Source organism: Sus scrofa, chromosome 6 (assembly GCF_000003025.6).
Source record: "Sus scrofa isolate TJ Tabasco breed Duroc chromosome 6, Sscrofa11.1, whole genome shotgun sequence".
NCBI classification, from domain to species: Eukaryota; Metazoa; Chordata; class Mammalia; order Artiodactyla; family Suidae; genus Sus; species Sus scrofa.
This window is the reverse complement of record NC_010448.4, coordinates 90,344,618-90,363,217: the sequence shown is the minus strand read 5'-3', so window position 1 is coordinate 90,363,217 and position 18,600 is coordinate 90,344,618. Positions and strand designations below refer to the sequence as shown.

The following is an 18,600-nucleotide window of genomic DNA, read 5'->3' as shown; positions in this document are numbered from 1 at the left end:
ATAATAAATAAGACCTTTTTTATTTATATTTTTATCTGTCACTGGCATATGGAAATGTCATTGATTTTGTATACTTATTTTGTGTTTGGCTATTTCACTGAAATTTTTTTATTAGTTCTAATAGCTTTCTAATTGATTCTCCTGGGTTTTCTGGGTATATTAATATATCATCTGCAAACCATATTTTTGCTTGCTTCTTTCTCATTTCTTTTTCTTGTGTCGCATGGATTAGCTCTTCCAATAAGGTGTGAAATCTCAGAGGTGATAGTAGCATTTCTATCTCATTCCTGATCTTAATCAGATGTTTCACCGAAAGTAAGATGTAGGTTATTGTTCTAAAATGGATGCTCTCTCATGCTAAGGAAATAGTCCTTCTCCTATTTCTGAAAGCTTATTTTAATCAGGGTTATGTGTCTAATTTTATTAAATGCCATTTAGCATTTATTCAGAAGACTTTAGCTTTTCTCCCCCCTCTTTTAATGGGATCTTTGTGTTATCCCTCTTTTGTGTTAAAAGAGATTTTTCAATATTAAAGTCATTTGAGAGATTAACTGTCCTTTGTCAGTTTAATCCCTAAAGTGGGCTTTAAAAAGAAATAGTGTTGAGTCAATTTATCAGCATCATAATTGAGAAGGTAGCTCTGAAGTGGACTGCTTATGTTTGAATCCTATCTCTGAGTAATGGGGTGACGGTCCCCTTCCTTAATTTCTCTTTGCCTTTGTTCATTGGTAAAACAGAGGCTATATGAACAGTATCCACCTTCTAGAACCATTGTGAGGATTAAACAAGTTCACATATGTAAAGTTCTTGGAAGAGGGTCTAACCAAACAGTCGCTAAATACAAGCACTATATTATATTATTGAAAACTTACTGTGTGTCTGGTACTGAGCTTGGGGTATGGATTCAAAGATGGGAAAACTCAAGTATGATCTGTTTCCTGGAGTGCACAGCTTGGCAAGAAGACAGATACTTATACATTAATCACATGGAGGCATGAGAATTTGTTTCTATGGGAAGTGCTACCGAGGAGAGGTGATGGTGCCATGAGAGCATACAATAGGGGGTTTGAGCTAGTCAAGGAGAGATACTCGACTGAGATCTGAAAGATAAATATGCCAAGAATAGAGGGAAGACTCTTCTAGGAAGAGAGAATAGCATATGCAAAGGTCCTTTGATTGTGCAATGAGAGTGTGGCCAGTACAAGGGACTGAGAAGAGAGGGGGGTGGGGGTGTATCTGCCAGTTTTATTGAGAAATAAAGGACATACATCCCTGTGTCAATGTAAGGAATGGTGGTTTGATTTACATACATTGTGAAATGATTACCACAATAGGTTCACCTAATATCCATTTTCTCATGTAGAAACAGTAAAGAGGAAAGAAGAAAGGAAAAAAAAAATATTCTCCTTGTGATGAGAACTCTTAGGATCTGCTTTCTTAACAACTTTTCCTGGCCGTAACACAGCAATGTTAGTTATGGCCATCGTGTTGTACAGTATATCCCTAGTATTTATTTTACAACTGGAAGTTTGTACCTTTTGCTACCTTTCTCTGATTCCCTTCCCCCCATCTCCTGCCTCTGATAACCACAAGTCTGAACTCCTTTTCTATGTGGTTGGGTTTTGTTTGTTTGCTTGGAGTTTTTGTTTATTTAGATTCCACATATAAGTGAGATCATATAGTATTCAATTTGTCTTTTTCTGTCTGACTTATTTCACTTAGCATAATGCCTTCAAGATCCAATTCATGTTGTTGCAAATGGTAAGATTTCCTTTTTTATGGCTGAGTAATATTCCTCTGTGTGTGTGTGTGTGTGTGTGTGTGTGTGTGTGTGTGTGTGTGTGTGTTTGTATCTTATAACTAATTTATCCATTCATCCATTAATGGATACTCACATTATTTCCATGTCTTTGTTATTAGAAATAGCGATTCTATGAACATCTTTTTGAGTTAGTGTTTTTGTTACCTTGAGATATATTCCCAGAGGTGGAATTGCTGGGTCATATGGTACTTCTATTTTAAAATGTTTGAGGATCCTCCGTACTATTTTCCACAGTGGCTGCACCAATTTACATTCCCACCAACAGTGAGCAAGTGTTCCCTTTTCTCTATATCCCTGCTGGCATTTGTTATCTCTTGTCTTTTTGTTGGTGGCCATTCTAACAGGTATGTGGTTTTAATTTGCAACACCAGATCCTTAAAGCCACTGAGCGAGACCAGGGGTTGAACTCGCATCCTCATGGATCCTAGTCGAGATTGTTAACCACTGAGCCACGAGGGAACTCCCTGGTCTGCTGGCCTCTTGTTTAAACTCTCTGAGCCTTTGTGTCCTACCTCACGGAGTTGTTCTGAGGCTTGAGTACAAGGATGCTCATTTTATCACCTGGACAGAGCACGGCACAAGCAAGCTCACACTCAGGGTCTGTCACCCAGGCCCCCTTCTCTCTGGGCCCAGCATGGGGTGGTCCAGAGGAAGCACTTGGAAAAGGGGATTAGCAATCCTTTAGGACACGGCTCTCATCTCCCTGGAAGAGTCTGCGAGTTCTTCTGGCTGTACTGAACTGCGCCCTTTCTCTCTCCCAGGCCAGAACTGCACGTTCCAACTGCAGGGTCCCAATGGCACCGTGGAGAGCCCAGGCTTCCCTTATGGCTACCCCAATTACGCCAACTGCACATGGACCATCACCGCGGAGGACCAGCACAGGATCCAGCTTGTGTTCCAGTCCTTTGCCCTGGAGGAGGACTTTGATGTCCTGTCGGTGTTTGATGGACTGCCCCAGCCAGAGAACCTGCGAACCAGGTACCTCCCCTCCTCCCTTGGCCAACAGCTGGGGAGGAACCCCACTGGAGTGAAAGGTTTATGGTCATCTCCAAAGACCTCTGAGTTTATAACACCTGCCCTCACCTCCTCTGCTTTCTTTACATTTCCCTATTCCTTTCTCCTGCTTAGAAGTTCTCAATAGGCAGGATTGATGAGCAAGGACATTTGGGAAGACTACGTAGAAAACATACCAAGCAGTTAAAGTCTTCCTATTGAAACAGATTTTGCATGTCTATGTGTGTATGTCTGTAGATCTGTCGGTGTACGTGTGCAAACACAGAAATATATTTTCTCCCCTTGAAGCCAGCAGATGTGAGTTGAAATCTAATAGTCACTATGTCTTGCATCCTGTATTCGAAAACCATGACTACTTTGTTGGAATTTGCCTTGCATTTGCGTGGCTTTGGCTGTGCATATAGGATTGAGAATTTAGGGAAGTTCCCATTTTTTTAAAACCGTCACAGTTGATGGAAGAGAAAACAATGGAGAGAGCAGGACTGCTTTTCTGCACCCTGAGCTGGCTCCCAAGAGAAGTGTTCACATCAGGGAGGGAGATGGGGAGGGAGACTACCACCTCTGTGGAAAGCAGACTTTGGGGGGGTGGGGGGACAAAAATAAAGGCCCCAGAGTCACAGCTCTCCATGTTTTGTTGACCAGGTGACCTGGTATACTCCATCTCAAGCCTTGTCCTGGTTCTGCCAGATGGGCTTTGGATGCAACAGGGAGTCAAAGGGTTAATGGCTCACCAGCCAAGCCCTGGGGAGCCTAGGATGATAATTGTGGGGCACTAGGAGAGATTCTTTGCCAAGCCCTTAACCTCAAGGCTTTAAGATGCTCGAGAGGAGCGTCCTAAACAACATTCCCTGGACCACACCAGCCCCCTTCTTGCTCATTCCCTGCCCTCTCAGGGCAGTGCAGAGATGATACTGCTAAGCCAGCAGCAGAGGTGGGCATCTGGGGCTCCCCTGATTAGTAGTCCCTCCTGGACAAGATTGGGCTTGTCCATCTCACGTTGACATTCTGCAGGGATTGGCACACAGTAGGCGTTCAATGAATTTTGGGTGAAGGGCCTGGTGTCCTCTTCACTCATTCATCCCATAAATGTTTCATGAGCACCTACTATGTTCCAGACACTGGCTTGAGTGCTGGGGACATAGCAGTGAGCAAAACAAAGCCACTGTCTTCATGGAGGTTACATGGTAACTGGTGGAGTTGGAGGTAGGGGAAGGGTAGACTTGGACTTGAATATGTGAGTTTAGAGTTCAAGGACATGGAGCTAGAAATATAAAATTGGGAGACCAGAACTGGATAGTGCTTAAAACCAGGAGACTGGATGGGGTCACAAGAGAGCAAGTCCTCACCATCAGATGTCATGCTCAGATGACTGCATCCGTGGGATACCTGCATAGACTCCATGAGTTGAAAGATAGAAAGTCAGGAGTTCCCGTTGTGGTGCAGTGGAAACAAATCCAACTAGGAACCATGAGGTTGCGGGTTCGATCCCTGGCCACACTCAGTGGGTTAAGGATCCTGCATTGCTGTGAGCTGTGGTGTAGGTCACAGATGTGGCTCAGATCTGGCGTTGCTGTGGCTCTATTGTGGGCTGGCAGCTATAGCTCTGATTAGACCCTTAGCCTGGGAACCTCCTTGTGCTGTGGGGTGGGACCCTAAAAAGATAAAAAAGCCAAAAAAAAAAAATGAGTCTAGGGAGCAGCACCTTCCTAGGACTCCCAGCTGGTGGTCAGCCCACCCCTAAAACAAGTGATCAGTAAGAATTAGGCAGAGTTCCCACTGTGGCCCAATGGAATTGGCAGCAGTTTCTGCAGCACCAGAACGCAGAATCAGTTGGGCCCAACACAGGGGTTATAGGGTGTGGAGCTGCTGTAGTTGCAGTGTAGGTCCCAACTGTGGCTTGGATCTGATCCCTGGCCCAGGAACTCCATATGCCCCAGGGCAGCCAAAAAAAAAAAAAAGGCAGTTGGGGCCAATGGGAAATTGGTTGGGGCATAGATGACTGGAGGCCAACTCCACTTCTGCATCTTAAGATTCTTCCAGCCTTCTTCTCTTTAAGGCAGGGTCCATGCATGTGCCAAGCTCTTTTTTTCCCATCTGTGGATTTTCTGGCTCTGAGAGTGAAGTGTGGAAACCCCATCCAGAGGTGGGGATTGCTATGGCCTGTAAGGGTGAGGCTTTTCATGACCTAGAGGGGTAGTCCTGGTGGGGGAGGCCCTGGACATGTTCCTAGGTGTCTGAGGAGGAGGCTCCTGGGGTTTGTATCCTCCCTAGGTCATCACTGCTTGGGCCCTTTATCCCTGTCGTGGTCCTGATGGGTTCACTTTGGTTCATTTCAGAATTGTATATAGTTTTCTTTTTTTCTTTTGTCTTTTTAGGGCCGCACCCGAGGCATATAGAGGTTCCCAGGCCAGGGGTCTAATTGGAGCTGTAACTGCCAGCCTATGCCACAGCCACAGCAACGCCAGATCCAAGCTGTGTCTGCGACCTACACCACAGCTCACGGCAACGCTGGATCCTTAACCTGCTGAGCAAACCCGCAACCTCATGGTTCCTAGACAGATCCGTTTCCACTGTGCTGTGACGGGAACTCCAGAATTGTATATAGTTTTCTCAGGCAGCTTTTCTACCTCCACAGTATCTGGGATCACCTCCACTTTCTTTCATCCATGTCTGTGCATTTGCATTTTTTTTTTTTTCTCAATTAGTCTTGCTGGAAGTTTGCCTATTGTATCAGTCTTTTTAAAGCTCCAACTCTAAAGCTATCAACTTTATTCCTTTCCTAACTAATGGATTTCTGCTTCTATCTTTATTCCTTCTTCTCTTCCACATACCTTAGGCTGGTGTGGCTCTTTTACTATTTTCATGAATTGAGTTAATTTCATTATTTCTTTTTTGATAATAACATTGAGACATTTTCCCCTAAGTACAGCTTTGACCATATCCCATAAATTTTGATGGATGGTTGTTATTTTAGAAATAGTCTCTAACTGCAATTTTGTTCCTTCCTTGACGCTAGGGTTTTTTCCCCCTCTCAAATTTTCCAAGTAATGTTTTTTTTTTTTTTATACTTAAGAAGTTATTATCTAGCTGTACTCATTATAATTTCTATTTTGCAGAATTTGTTGACTATTTTTCCTCATTTTAAGATCATTTTTGTTAAATGCCCTGAGTATTTGAAAAGAACATGTGTTCTGTGGCTGAAGGGAAAAGAACTTCATGTTATTAATATTGTTTAATTTTTCTGATTTCTTATTTATTACCTAAGTGGTGTTTGTCAAAGATGAGCAACTTATTGTTCTCACATTTTCACTCTTGTTTTTGTCAATTTCTCCTTTTATTTCTAGGTCTTTATTTTATATATTTTGACTTTATACTCTTCAGTATTTTTAAACATCCAGTATTCAGAGTGGAGTATAATTCCTTCAGTATAAAAGCTATATTTGTTCCCTTTTGCCTTAAATTCTGAATTCTACTTTTGATACCAATACCATCACTTTCATTTTCTTTTAGGTTTGTTATTTATCATCCGTCTTTGCCAATTCCTCTTCTTGTAATATTTTATGTCATTTTATATATAGCTCTTAGATTTTTATTTTTAAACATTTCATGAGAGTTTTTATTCTTTAACAGAAAATTTTAATTCATTCACCCTTTTTGGTGATAACTGATGTATTTGTTCTTGTATACTATTTAATCGTTTCGGTTTTTAAGCTTCCTTATTACTATTCTTTGTATTTCTCCATCTTTAAGCACCGGTTTTCTTTGCCTCATCTCTGATTTTTATTCCACTCATGGTTAAAGTTACTTCTTAAGAACACCTTTGAAGCTGTGTTTCTCTGTCCATATCCTGGCTAGTGAGCCGTTTTCTGCGTCAAGTCTCACCTCAAGTTTTCTGCATCTTATAGAAATTCCTTAGTGTTTGTAGCATGTAGGTGTCTGTCTCTTTTTCCTAGTTTCCCTCATGACCGTATATAGGCTCTCTTTTTTATACACCTTAGACCATTTCCATGACAGCTTAGGAGGCCAGGTTGAAGGAGAGTGTAACATGTTGTCTTGGCTCTCCATCTTCAACTGGAAAGTTCTCTTATGATTTTTATTCTTTTTGATGCTGCTGTGAATAGAACTATTTTTATTTTATTCTCAGATTGTTAATTGCTAATAATAGAAATACAACTGATGTTTGTATATTGATCTTGCATCCCATGACCTTGTTGAACTCCTTGTTAGTAGTTCTGATAGTTGTTTTTTAATACCAGTGAATAAAAATGGTTTTAGTTCTTCCTTTCCGATCTGGATGCCATTTATGTATGGATGTATGTATTTATGCTTATTTATTGCACTTGGCTAGAATATTGAATATTTTCAATGTTCAGTACAATATGGAATAGACGTAGTGAGGGTGGACATTCTGACCTTGTCCCTGTCTTAAAATATTCTGTCTTTCACCATTAAGTATGATGTTGGCTGTAGATGTTGGGTAGATGTCCTTCTAACTAAGTGGAGGATTTTGGCATGATCTGGTTGCAGTGTGAAAATGCACTGGGGTGAAGGCCAGACTGATGAGGCCAAACAAGAGATGGTGGTAGCCTGAGCTAGAATAATGAAGAGAGATGAAGGCGTGGATTTGCATGATGTTGGGAAAGTGTGGGACCTGGAATTAAGAGTGGATTTAGAGGGCATGGAAGTGTGAAAAAGGAAGGAGTGGAGGATGATTCCACAGGGTCTGGCTTGGAAGCAGAAGACAAGCCAGGCCAGCCTGACAGGAATTCTAATCTCGGGTAAAATGTGTTCTCAGGACATCCCAGGGCATTTTCCACACTGATGTCTTTCTTCATTCGTCTAACAGAACAGGTAGGTCACCTCCTCGCCCAGGGTTTTCCTGTGAGACAGTAGGGTACAGTGGTGACAAGCCTAGATTTATGCCTGGCTGGCTTCTCCATTTATTTGCACTGTGACCTGTGCAAGGTTTGGCTTCTCTGAGCCTCATCTATAAAATGGAGGTGACGCTGACCCACCTTATGGGGTTGTTGTATGCAAACCACCTGCCACGCACCCCCAAGTGCTCCGTAGACATCATTTGCGTCCTTCCCTGCCCTTCTGTTCTTAGGAACTCAGACCACTCTGGGGGCTTTGGTGCCTGGCTTGACACTTTCTCTGGGGCCCACCCATCAGATTTTCTAGATCAGGGGCTGCAGATATGGAGGACAGACACTGGAGAAGAGATCAGGCTCAGGGGAAGTCACTCCTTGTAGGTGGCATTGCTGACCCCATGGCAGCCCAGCACTGGGGCCAGGCTGGCAAGAAGCTTGCAGCAGGGTTCTCTCTGCATCACTTGGGGCTTTCTATCTTGAACGTGACAGGCGTAAGTTTTGCCGTTCTGCTCTTTGTGCATGTTAATGCATTTCTCTTCCTCCCTTACCTTCAAGCCCTTTCATTTTATTTATGGATGATGCATTCCAGCAAAAGGCTAAAGAGCCACCTCCCCAGCCCAATCCTCCACCCTCTTTAAACTCGTCTTTCTCCAGCTGCTTGCTCACGGGTTGTGTTGTGAGCAACAAAACGCCTTCCTGGTTAGATTCTAAGCTCCTTGAGGGTGGGAGACAAGCCTCCTGCCACATTTGACCGTGGCCAAGCCATGCAGTGAAATACACATCTTGCTCGTGGATGACGTGAGTTCCACTTCCTTGTGAGCTGCGTGGTGTAGACAAATCATTTTGTGCCTTATCCTCAGTATCCTTGTCCACGAAGTGGGTGTATCAGTATCTACCTTCTAGGTTGGGTGGTGAGGATTACATTAAATAATGTGTGTAAACTGCTTTGAATTGTGATGAGATATAAACAAAAGAAATACTTGTATGCTGGTAGAAAAAAATTAGAAAACACAATTAAGCCAAAAGGCGCACACACACAAGCCCAAGACATTCATAAGACACGAATGGTTCTCAACTGAAGGTGATTTTGACCCTCAAGGGATATTTGGCAACATCTGGAGACATTTTTGGTCATCACAGCGGGAGAGGGGCCATGGCATCTGGTGGGTCAAGGCCAGAGATGCTGCCAAACGTCCTACCATGCACAGGGCAGGCACCCCTAGCAAATGCCAGTGGTGCTGAGGTTGAGAAATCCCAAGGTAGATGATTAAGGAGTTAAAGTCTTTAGCATCATACTTCCCCAGATGCTTATTTCTTTGTCAGTGACCTTCTCCAAGGAAACGAGGAGCCTCAGTTTCCTCCTCTGCAAAATGGGGAAGTCTTAGCGATGCTGTGTACTGACAGCCGCACCAGGCCTCTTAATGAAGAGATGCCAGCAGACGCAACACACACAGCTTGTTCTATATGCAGATGCCATTCATTCCCCAACGACTCCCTTTCTCCACCAGGAGTTCACAGCCATCTTCTTGAAAGCATCTCACATTTCATCTAGAGCTATTCACAAGCAGCAACATCCCAGGGTGCCAGAAGGCAGCGTCTGGCTGCTTGAAATTAAATTTACAATAGAAGCTGATCAGATTCTTCTGTTAATGGATCGGGGTAGGGAATGGGAGTAGGAGCTGGTCCTGAAGGCTGGGGAGCCTGTAGGAGTTTGGAAGTGAGCATGAAAAGAACAAAGAACCTCCCAGATAATGCAGTGTCAACCCTGCCTGGATGAATGACTGCAACAATCCCCACATCTCTGCTTTTGCACAATTAGGCGGCCTCTCCTTGCTGGCAAACATCCTATTGCATTGCAGTTTAATGTGGGATGAAGTTTTCTAATGGAACACGAGCAAACGTCATCTATGGAGATGCTGTTGATAAATGACGTCCCTGTATAGTGAAGGGTTTATAGGGTACTGGTGATGACGGCACCAGTTAAGCACAGCTAAGCATCCCTTAATTTAGACATGTGGGCTCAAATTATGGGAAAACACTGCAACTGGTTCCCTTCTTTACTAGCAATACACATTCTGTCATCAGCCTAAGGTGGAATGCAGTTTTAGTCATTTGGGGCTGGTTGCAGATTTCACTCAACTGGCATTAGACACCTGTTTGAAAGCTGTTAAAAAAATCCACAAATTTGCCAGATTTCCTGTCTGCTTATGACTGTATTTTGCAGCAGAGGCCCCTAAAGGGCCTGCCTGTTGGATTCCTTAAAAAGTGTGCCTCGCTGTGATATATGGGATGGTTGGCCAACGGGGACCTGCTGCATTGCACAGGGAACTCTACCCAATATTCTGTGATCACCTATGTGGGAAAAGAATCTGAAAGAGAGTGGAGATGCGTATACATATAACTGACTCACTTTGTTGTACAGCAGAAATGATCACAACCTTGTACTAACTTCAAAAAAACTTTAAATAAATGAAAAATAAAAAACACTGAAAGAAAAAAAAGGGTGCCTTACCCATCAATAAGGCTGTCCATGGAATGTCCTCTCCCCAGAGTGCCTTGAAAATGTGCTCTTGTGGTCAGGAAGTGTCTGGAAGGACCCGTGAGGAGGAGGGAACGTTGCTGTTTAGGGCTGAAATGGAGGGAAGATACTGGAAAAGAGAAAGAAGTGATGGTGCAGCCAACCGTCAGGGGCCAATCGCCATGCTAGACACGTTCATTCACTCACTCATTGTCTTTTTTTTTTTTTTTTTCTTTTTTAGGGTTGTACGTGAAGCATATGGAAGTTCTCAGGCTGGGGGTCAAATTGGAGCTGCAGCTGCCAGCCTACGCCACAGCCACAGCAACATGAGATCTGAGCCACGTCTGCCACCTATACCACAGCTCACGGCAATGCCAGATCCTTAGCCCATTGAGACCAGGGATCAAACCTGAGTCTCACAGATACTAGTCAGATTCATTTTTTTTTTCTTTAATTTTTCCGCTGTACAGCAAGGGGGTCGGGTTATCCTTACATGTATACATTGCAATTACAGTTTTTCCCCCACCCTTTCTTCTGTTGCAACATGAGTATCTAGACATAGTTCTCAATGCTATTCAGCAGGATCTCCTTGTAAATCTATTCTAAGTTGTGTCTGATAAGCCCAAGCTCCCGATCCCTCCCACTCCCTCCCCCTCCCATCAGGCAGCCACAAGTCTCTTCTCCAAGTCCATGATTTTCTTTTCTGAGGAGATGTTCATTTGTGCTGGATATTGGATTCCAGTTATAAGTGATATCATATGGTATTTGTCTTTGTCTTTCTGGCTCATTTCACTCAGTATGAGATTCTCTAGTTCCATCCATGTTGCTGCAAATGGCATTATGTCATCCTTTTTTGTGGCTGAGTAGTATTCCATTGTGTATATATACCACATCTTCCGAATCCAATCCTCTGTCGATGGACATTTGGATTGTTTCCATGTCCTGGCTATTGTGAATAGTGCTGCAATGAACATGCGGGTGCAAGTGTCTCTTTTAAGTAGAGCTTTGTCCGGATAGATGCCCAAGAGTGGGATTGCAGGGTCATATGGAAGTTCTATGTATAGATTTCTAAGGTATCTCCAAACTGTTCTCCATAGTGGCTGTACCAGTTTACATTCCCACCAGCAGTGCAGGAGGGTTCCCTTTTCTCCACAGCCCCTCCAGCACTTGTTATTTGTGGATTTATTAATGATGGCCATTCCTAGTCAGATTCATTTTCACTGAGCTGCAGCAGGAACTCCACTCACTCACTGTGATGTATTCAACACTTATTGAATGCCTACCAGGAACACCAAGCCTTGGGGATACAGCAGCTAATAAGACAGCCTGTGCTTTCCGGGAACTTCCAATCTCTTTAGGGAGACAGGTAAATAATAAGCAGGCAGAGAAAGCCCAGGAGGCTGTGACTGGGGAACCTGACCTAGTCACGGGGAGCGCTTTGTGGCTGCTGGTCTGTGGGCCTGGGATGCCCTCCCTCCATCCTCCCCTTTGCTGACTTACTGCTCAATCATTTTTCACATCTCAGCTCACTGGTCACTCTCTCACCTGGGGAATCCTCTGAGACACCCCTGCTTCTCAACCTGGACACCCTCCTGTGATACCCCTCAGGTTACCGTGCGAATGTTCTTCATGGCTTTGCATGTGTGTCTCTGTGATTCGTGGATTTCTGCCCATTTTCCTCACAAGATCATTAGATCAAGCTCCTTTTTTAAAAAAATTGAACTATAGTTGGTTTACAATGTTATGTCAATTTCTGCTCTACCACAAAGTGACCTAGTCATACACACACATACATTCCTTTTCTATTATCTTCCACAATGGTCTCTCACCAGAGACTGGATATAGTAGGACCTCGTTGCTTATCCATTCTAAATTTAATAGTTTGTGTCCACTAACTTCAAACTCCCAGTCATTCCACTCCCTCTCACCTCCCCTTGGAAACCACAAGTCTGTTTTCTCTGGCTGTGAGTATGTTTCTGTTCATTAGATAGGTTAATTTGTGCCATATTTTAGATTCCACATATAAGTGGTATCGTAGGGTGTTTCTCCTCCTGACTTATTTCATTAAGTATGAGAATCTCTAGTTGCATCCATGTTGCTGCAGATGGTATTATGTTGTTCTTTTTTATGGCCGAGTAGTATTCCACTGTATATATGTACCACATCTTCTTCATCCAGTCATCTGTCCAGGGACATTTAGGTTGTGTCCAGGTCTTGGCTACTGTGAATAGTGCTGCTATTGATTAAGCTCCTTGAGTGTTTCTGTTTTATTCTCCACTGCATCCCTAGGACCTACCTGGCCCATAGGAGGTATCCAACAAATATGAGTAGAGTGAATGCATGAATGCTCTCTGGAGGCAGGGATGCCTAATAAGGCATGAAAGGAGGGATGGGGAGAGTGTTTCAAGCCAAGAGAAAAATATGTGCACACGTCAAGGCAAAATCAAGAGAAAGGCGAGGTGCAGAGGGTTCCGTGTGGGTGGGGCATTGTGGGGAGGAGGAGGATGGCTGGGCCGGGTCACCAGGGGCGTAGGATGATTCTGGGGAGGTTGCACATATCTTAGGGGAAGTTGGGTCACACTGACAGGTCTTAAACAGACATTACACATGTTACGTGATAATCCAGTACCACCCCATGAGATGGGGAGTAGTAATATTTTTTGCAGAGGTTCAGTAAGCGTTGAAGGTCTCTTAGCTCCTGCTACTGGAGGAGGGGACCATGGATCTCCTTGAACCAGAAACCAGGCTTGTCCCTACCCCAAGACATCTTCTCACAGCTTCGGACTCATTTGCATTCACTCCATTTCCCTGTTAAAAATTCATTCCATTTTCCTTTCAAGCTGTGTCTTTAAAATGGTAAAAGTATCAGGAGCTCACTACTAAAAAAAAAAAAAAAAAAAAAAAGTCAAGCAGTGCAACAATGTATAGGGTGAAAGAACACAAGTGCCTCCTTTCCCAGGCCCTTTTCCCAGTCCTGCTCCCTGGAGGTAACCACTGCTAACAGTTTGGTGTGTGTCCAATTTCTTTTTAAATAAAGATTCATTAAACTGCCCATGAGGCTTATTGGGACATCCATCAGCCCTTTAAAAATTGTTCTGATGAATTAAGTGTAAACTAATTAGAAACATGGATTCAATTACCCTCGAAACACACAAGGGTTTAATAATTAATAGCAAGAGGGCTTGAGGCCAAAGGCATTATGGATTTTATCAAACCCCTAACATCTGAAAAGTAAATAGGTTTGACTCATCCTAAATGTGGGCAGATTTGCCATCCAGAGGCAAACCTGTCAGTAGGAGCTTTGTATTTAATCCAGAAAGTTATGTATGATTAATAAGGAGTCGGATGATGCGTATAGAGGCCAAGGCTTGCTGGACGCCACTGGCTAGGACTGCCTGGGACAGGGCCTTGGCCTGTCTTTCTGGGCTACCGCAGTCGGCTTTGTTCATGACCTTTCACCAGGCAAGATTTGGGGGACTTGCTGAGGTCCCCAGAGAGATCACTGACCCCTTCTGTGGGCTCAGAGCATCTGCAGAGCCACACTGGGGCAAGAAACACTAGGACTTTGGGGGGAAATATTCTGTTTATCCTCTTGAAAATGAGCTCTGATGACTTAGATGGACTTAGAGAAGGGTCAGGGGTTTGGAATAAATACTTACTTGTTGGGTGTCAAGTGCATTATATACCAGCTTTCACAAAAATGTCACAGTTTCCCCAGAGGTAAGGATTATCACCTCCATTTTATCACTAAAGAGACTGAATCTCAAGGAGGCTGCCTGCCTTGGGGCAGCTGTATTCAAACTCCCATGTTCACAGAGGTTGGCACCAGGGCCATGGAAGGGAGGGTGCGGGGTCTGCCCAGCTTGGGGCTTGGGAAGCCAGCTGTGACCCACAGGCAGCCACGTGCTCCATCACCTACTGCCAAGGGGTTTGGGGCCAGCGTGGGGCAGGGAGGGGCTGGCAATGGGTGATATACAGAGCCAGGTGGGCAGCCATGTCGGGGTCCTGAGCAATCTTTCCATTCACAGTAGGACCCTGTGGTTCAAGGTCAGAGTGAATTTTTGTGGCAAAGCCTTACCTTGCTCATTTGCCAAGTCTGCTATGTAATTGCAGCCAAAATTTAAGGCTCCATGGAGCCTGAGGCTTGGGCCAAAAGGCTGTGCTGCCTACACCCCTCCCCATGATCGGAGCTGCCCACAGGGTCATCAGGTGTTGTCAGAGATGTGACATCACCCCAGAATGGAGTTGGCTTCCCCTCGACTCTCCTCTGTCCCTTTCTTGCAAGTGGTGGCCAACAGGGGTGTGGCTGAAATAGGAACATGTCCCCTTCTTTATCCTCAGCTCTTACTCCCTGAACCTTTGGGGCAACAGAAATCAATTGCAGGGGACCCAGGTAAGCCAGAGATGTGGTCCTCAGCGTAGAGGCAGGTGGACGTGTGTACTTTCAGCATTTACTCCATTTGTCATCAGAAATGGTACCTGAATAAACACCTCTGGTTACTGAGCTCCTAGTTTCCTTAGAGTTAAGGTAAATATAAAAGAAAACCAATTCTCAGCTTTTAAGCGAACTGAGAGCCAAGTTATTGTTTCCCTGGGTGGATCTGAGCTGCCACAAGGTGTGGTGCCAAGAGCCAGGACTGCGGTGAGGAGACCTGGGTTCTCTCCCAGCAGGGCCACCCGGGTCCTTGTGACCTTCACCAAGTCCCATCCCTTCTCAGGGCTAGCAGCATTTTCCCAACTTAGAAATTAAGGACTGAAGTCCAGGAGAACTCCCAAGCTTCTTCCCACTCTGAATTGGGTGATTGAATGATACTGGAGATGTATGAAGAAGGGCTATAAAATACCCCTGATCTTCTCAGATTATTTCTGCCCTATTCCAGTACTGCTCTCAGCTTTTTTCAACAAGCTCACCATTCATCTTTGGCATAAGGGTTTATTTTTCAGTGGCCTGTTAAGCAGTGTGGCCGAGAAGGCTAACTGTTCACCGTCATTCTCGCTCCTCTTACGTGGGGCTTCGTTGTCTGTGGGATGCAGCTGCCCAGCCAGGGACGATGTTTTTCAGCCCCCTTTGCACCTGGATGGGGCCGGGTCACTTAGTGATCAGTTAAAAGTGGATCAGGTCATGTGCATCCTTCCCAAACAGGACCCGGGAAAGCTCCCTTATCATCTGCTCTGTCTCTTTCCCTGGAGACGGATGTAAGAAACCTGGATGCCTGGATGGTTCCATGAAGTAGAATCTACCCTCCACCCCCACCCCCACTGCTGTTAATTGACTGAATTTTGCATAAGTGAGACATAACGTTGTATACAGCCTTGGACCTCCGAGAGTTTCTCTCTCACTGTAGCTAGTGTTTCCTTAGCCATTGCAAGCTCTGAGTCTTGGCATTTCGGAATTTATTTTAGAACCAAGAAAGAGGTAGGTGGGGGTTCTAGATAGCAGATTCGTTAGCTTTCCAGATCTGGCACTTGGGCTTGTTTGCTTTGGGGGAAGATGAAGCTCCTGGACAGTCTGGCCTTCAGGCCCCTCAATTAAGCCATGGGCCCATAAAGTACAATTTTTAACAAATTTTTTTAATTAAAGTATAGTTGATTTGCAATGTTTCTTCAACCTCTGTGGCACAGCAAAGTGACCCAGTCACACACAGTTGCCTATGCTGTACAGTAGGACCCCATTGCCCATCCATTCCAAACATAACAGTTTGCATCCACCAACCCCAAGCTCCCCATCCATCCCACTCCCTCTCTCCTCCGCCCCTCACAACCACAAATCTTCTCTCCTGGGCTGTGGCCAGAAGAGTTCTTGCAGACCGAGCCAGGCTGGGAAACATCCACCTTTGAGTGCCTAGTATTGATCCCCTCCAGTTCTGTTTGGCTGTTTAAGCTTCCCAGATACCTTGTGTTACTCACTTCTCTCAGCAGTTCCCAAAGGGTCTGGTTTTGGTCCCCATTTGCAGAGGAGAAAGCTGAGGCTCAGAATGGCCAACCAGCACGATGTTCACAAGAGATGACCAAGCTCTCAGCTCGTCATCCCTGCTCTTTGTCAGTGCCCTCCAGCCATCTAGACGGCTGATGCAATGAGGGATGGGGCGGAGGGAAGGCAGCCTGACGTGTTCAAGGACCTCGATGGAGATGGATGCGAGAGAAACCACCAGAGATGTGATTTCTCTTCCACACCTCCCCACCCCCTACCCATATTAGAATTGACCTGAACTTGGGCAAAAAGACGAGAGAATGGAATGACCATCTTCTCTCTGCAGGGCTTTTCCTCCAGCGTCAGCCAGGTGAAGACCTCGACATGGCAAATGATTTGTAGACCCCCCCAAAGGAGTGGGTCCCTTCTATTTTGGAGTATGTAGAAGTGTAAAGATTTTCTTTAATTAGATAGTGCCGGATAGATTTAATTAAAGCTTCAAACCTGCAATTTTCTTTGTTTGATTGATCAGTTGGTGCTGATTGCCTGGAGTAATTATGAAGGAGGAGGTGGAGTTTGCAGTCTGGTGGCGATAAGAAGCAGACTGCGTCGACCCCTGGATACTTAGGTTGTCAGTGTAGATTCTGAAAAGGTTTAAATTGCACCAATGTTTGCTAGTCGGTCGAATGAAAAATAAGGTTTCTAAATTATACTTTTGTCTAAATTGTGCTCCTGGCTGATGCATTTCTGTAGGAAAGTTCCCTTTCCCCTCCTTTTCTCCAAACGTAATCACGCCCCCGAGATCTGGCGATATTCTGTTATTTTTGTCTTTCTTTTGTGAAATAATTGAAGCGCTCTGTTGGGAGTGGCTCCTAATAGCCTTTTTTAGATTGTGGGAGCCCATGGCAGGTCAGGCAAAAAGGACAACCTCTCATAAGCGCATTGTGAGTTTCGGGAATTCAGAGTTTTGAAGTCAGGCCATCCTGGGTTTGAATCCTAGCTTGTGACCTTGGGTGAGTACCTTTTTCAAAAAAAAATTTAAACAAGTTTTTAAATGTTTTATTAAAGTATAGTTGATTTATAATGTTGTGCCAATTTCTGCTGTGCAGCACAGTGACCCAGTCAGACATATATATGCATTCTTTTTTCTCATACTGTTTCCATCATGTTTTTTTTTTCTTCATTTGCAAAATGGGAGCATTGCTGAGAACAGATGAACTGATGTACAGATAGCTTGTGCCTGGCCTGCAGTGGGTTTTCGGAGAATATCACTCCCTTCCCCTTCCTGTGCTCTGACTCCTCTTGGAGGTACCACCATGGGAGTTCCATGAGCTCAGGAGACCAGAGCCCCTTGCTCACCATTTCAAAATAGCCTCCTGGTGCATTGCTTGGTATATGGAGGGTCTCAACAAATATTGTCCAGTGGATGAATTAATGAATGGATATCCTGTGCATTTAGGTGTTTCTTTCCCCACCCCACCCCCAATAAGTGACACCAGTGCAGGGTGGCAGAGAGGGCTCCATTCATGAAACCCAAGGAGGACTGTGTCCCTATTGGACACAGTACAAAGAGTGAGGTGTGGGGGCTGCTGTTTGAGAGCATTGGTGGGAAAACTGTTCTCTTTTCTTCTGAATGGGAGACTGAGTTTACTCCTCCTTTAGACACTGAAAGAGGCCCTAAGGATGAATGTCACAAGTGTTGCAGCATAAAAAAAATGTTGGCATTAAAAAAACAAATCAGGATTTCCCATTGCAGCTCAGTGGAAGTGAATCTGACTAGCATCCATGAGGACAGGCAGGTTTGATCCCTGGCCTCGCTCAGTGGGTTAAGGATCCAGGGTTGCTGTGAGCTGTGGTGTAGGTCACGGACATGGCTTGGATCTGGCATTGCTATGGCTGTGGCATAGGCCAGCGCTACAGCTCTGATTCGACCCCTAGCCTGGGAACTTCCATATGCCGTGGGTGCAGCCCACACACACAAAATAAATCAGACTGCAGAATTGCCAAGTGCATGATGTATGTCACTGTGTAAGAACAGATACACAGGTGAAAATGATTGGAGGGAAATACAACAGCCTGCTAATAATAGAGGTATGAGGATGGCTTGATTATAGATTTGAAAATTTTGGGGGGGTAACAAACATAGTGGTGTTATTTTTTACAATAAGAATACATCTTCAACTAATACAAAGTTAAATGCACGAGAAGAGGACACACTCAACTCTATTCCTCTCCACGCCTACCCACAGGAGGACACTGACAGACGGCAGAGGGTCCGAAGGAGCATGACCAGGGCGAAGAGGGATTTCATGTATGTTGCGAGATGGCAGTTGAAGGACTCCAGGGTGTTTACTTGGAGGAAGGGGATTCTTAAGAGAAAGGATGGCTGTTGTCAGAGGCCCAGGGGAAAGACTCAAAAGCTGACATCCGATGGTGGTGCTCAGGCTGTGACGTGGAAGGGACA

At 44.7% G+C, this 18,600-nt stretch overlaps 1 protein-coding gene across 1 annotated transcript in view; it reads left to right on the top strand.

Annotated features, from left to right (window-relative positions):
* Nucleotides 1-18,600, top strand: part of CSMD2 (CUB and Sushi multiple domains 2) — a 646,642-nt gene that overhangs the window by 61,762 nt on the left and 566,280 nt on the right. The window contains 1 exon segment of the mRNA XM_021095859.1: nucleotides 2,584-2,800. Coding sequence (XP_020951518.1) covers nucleotides 2,584-2,800 — 217 coding nt within the window.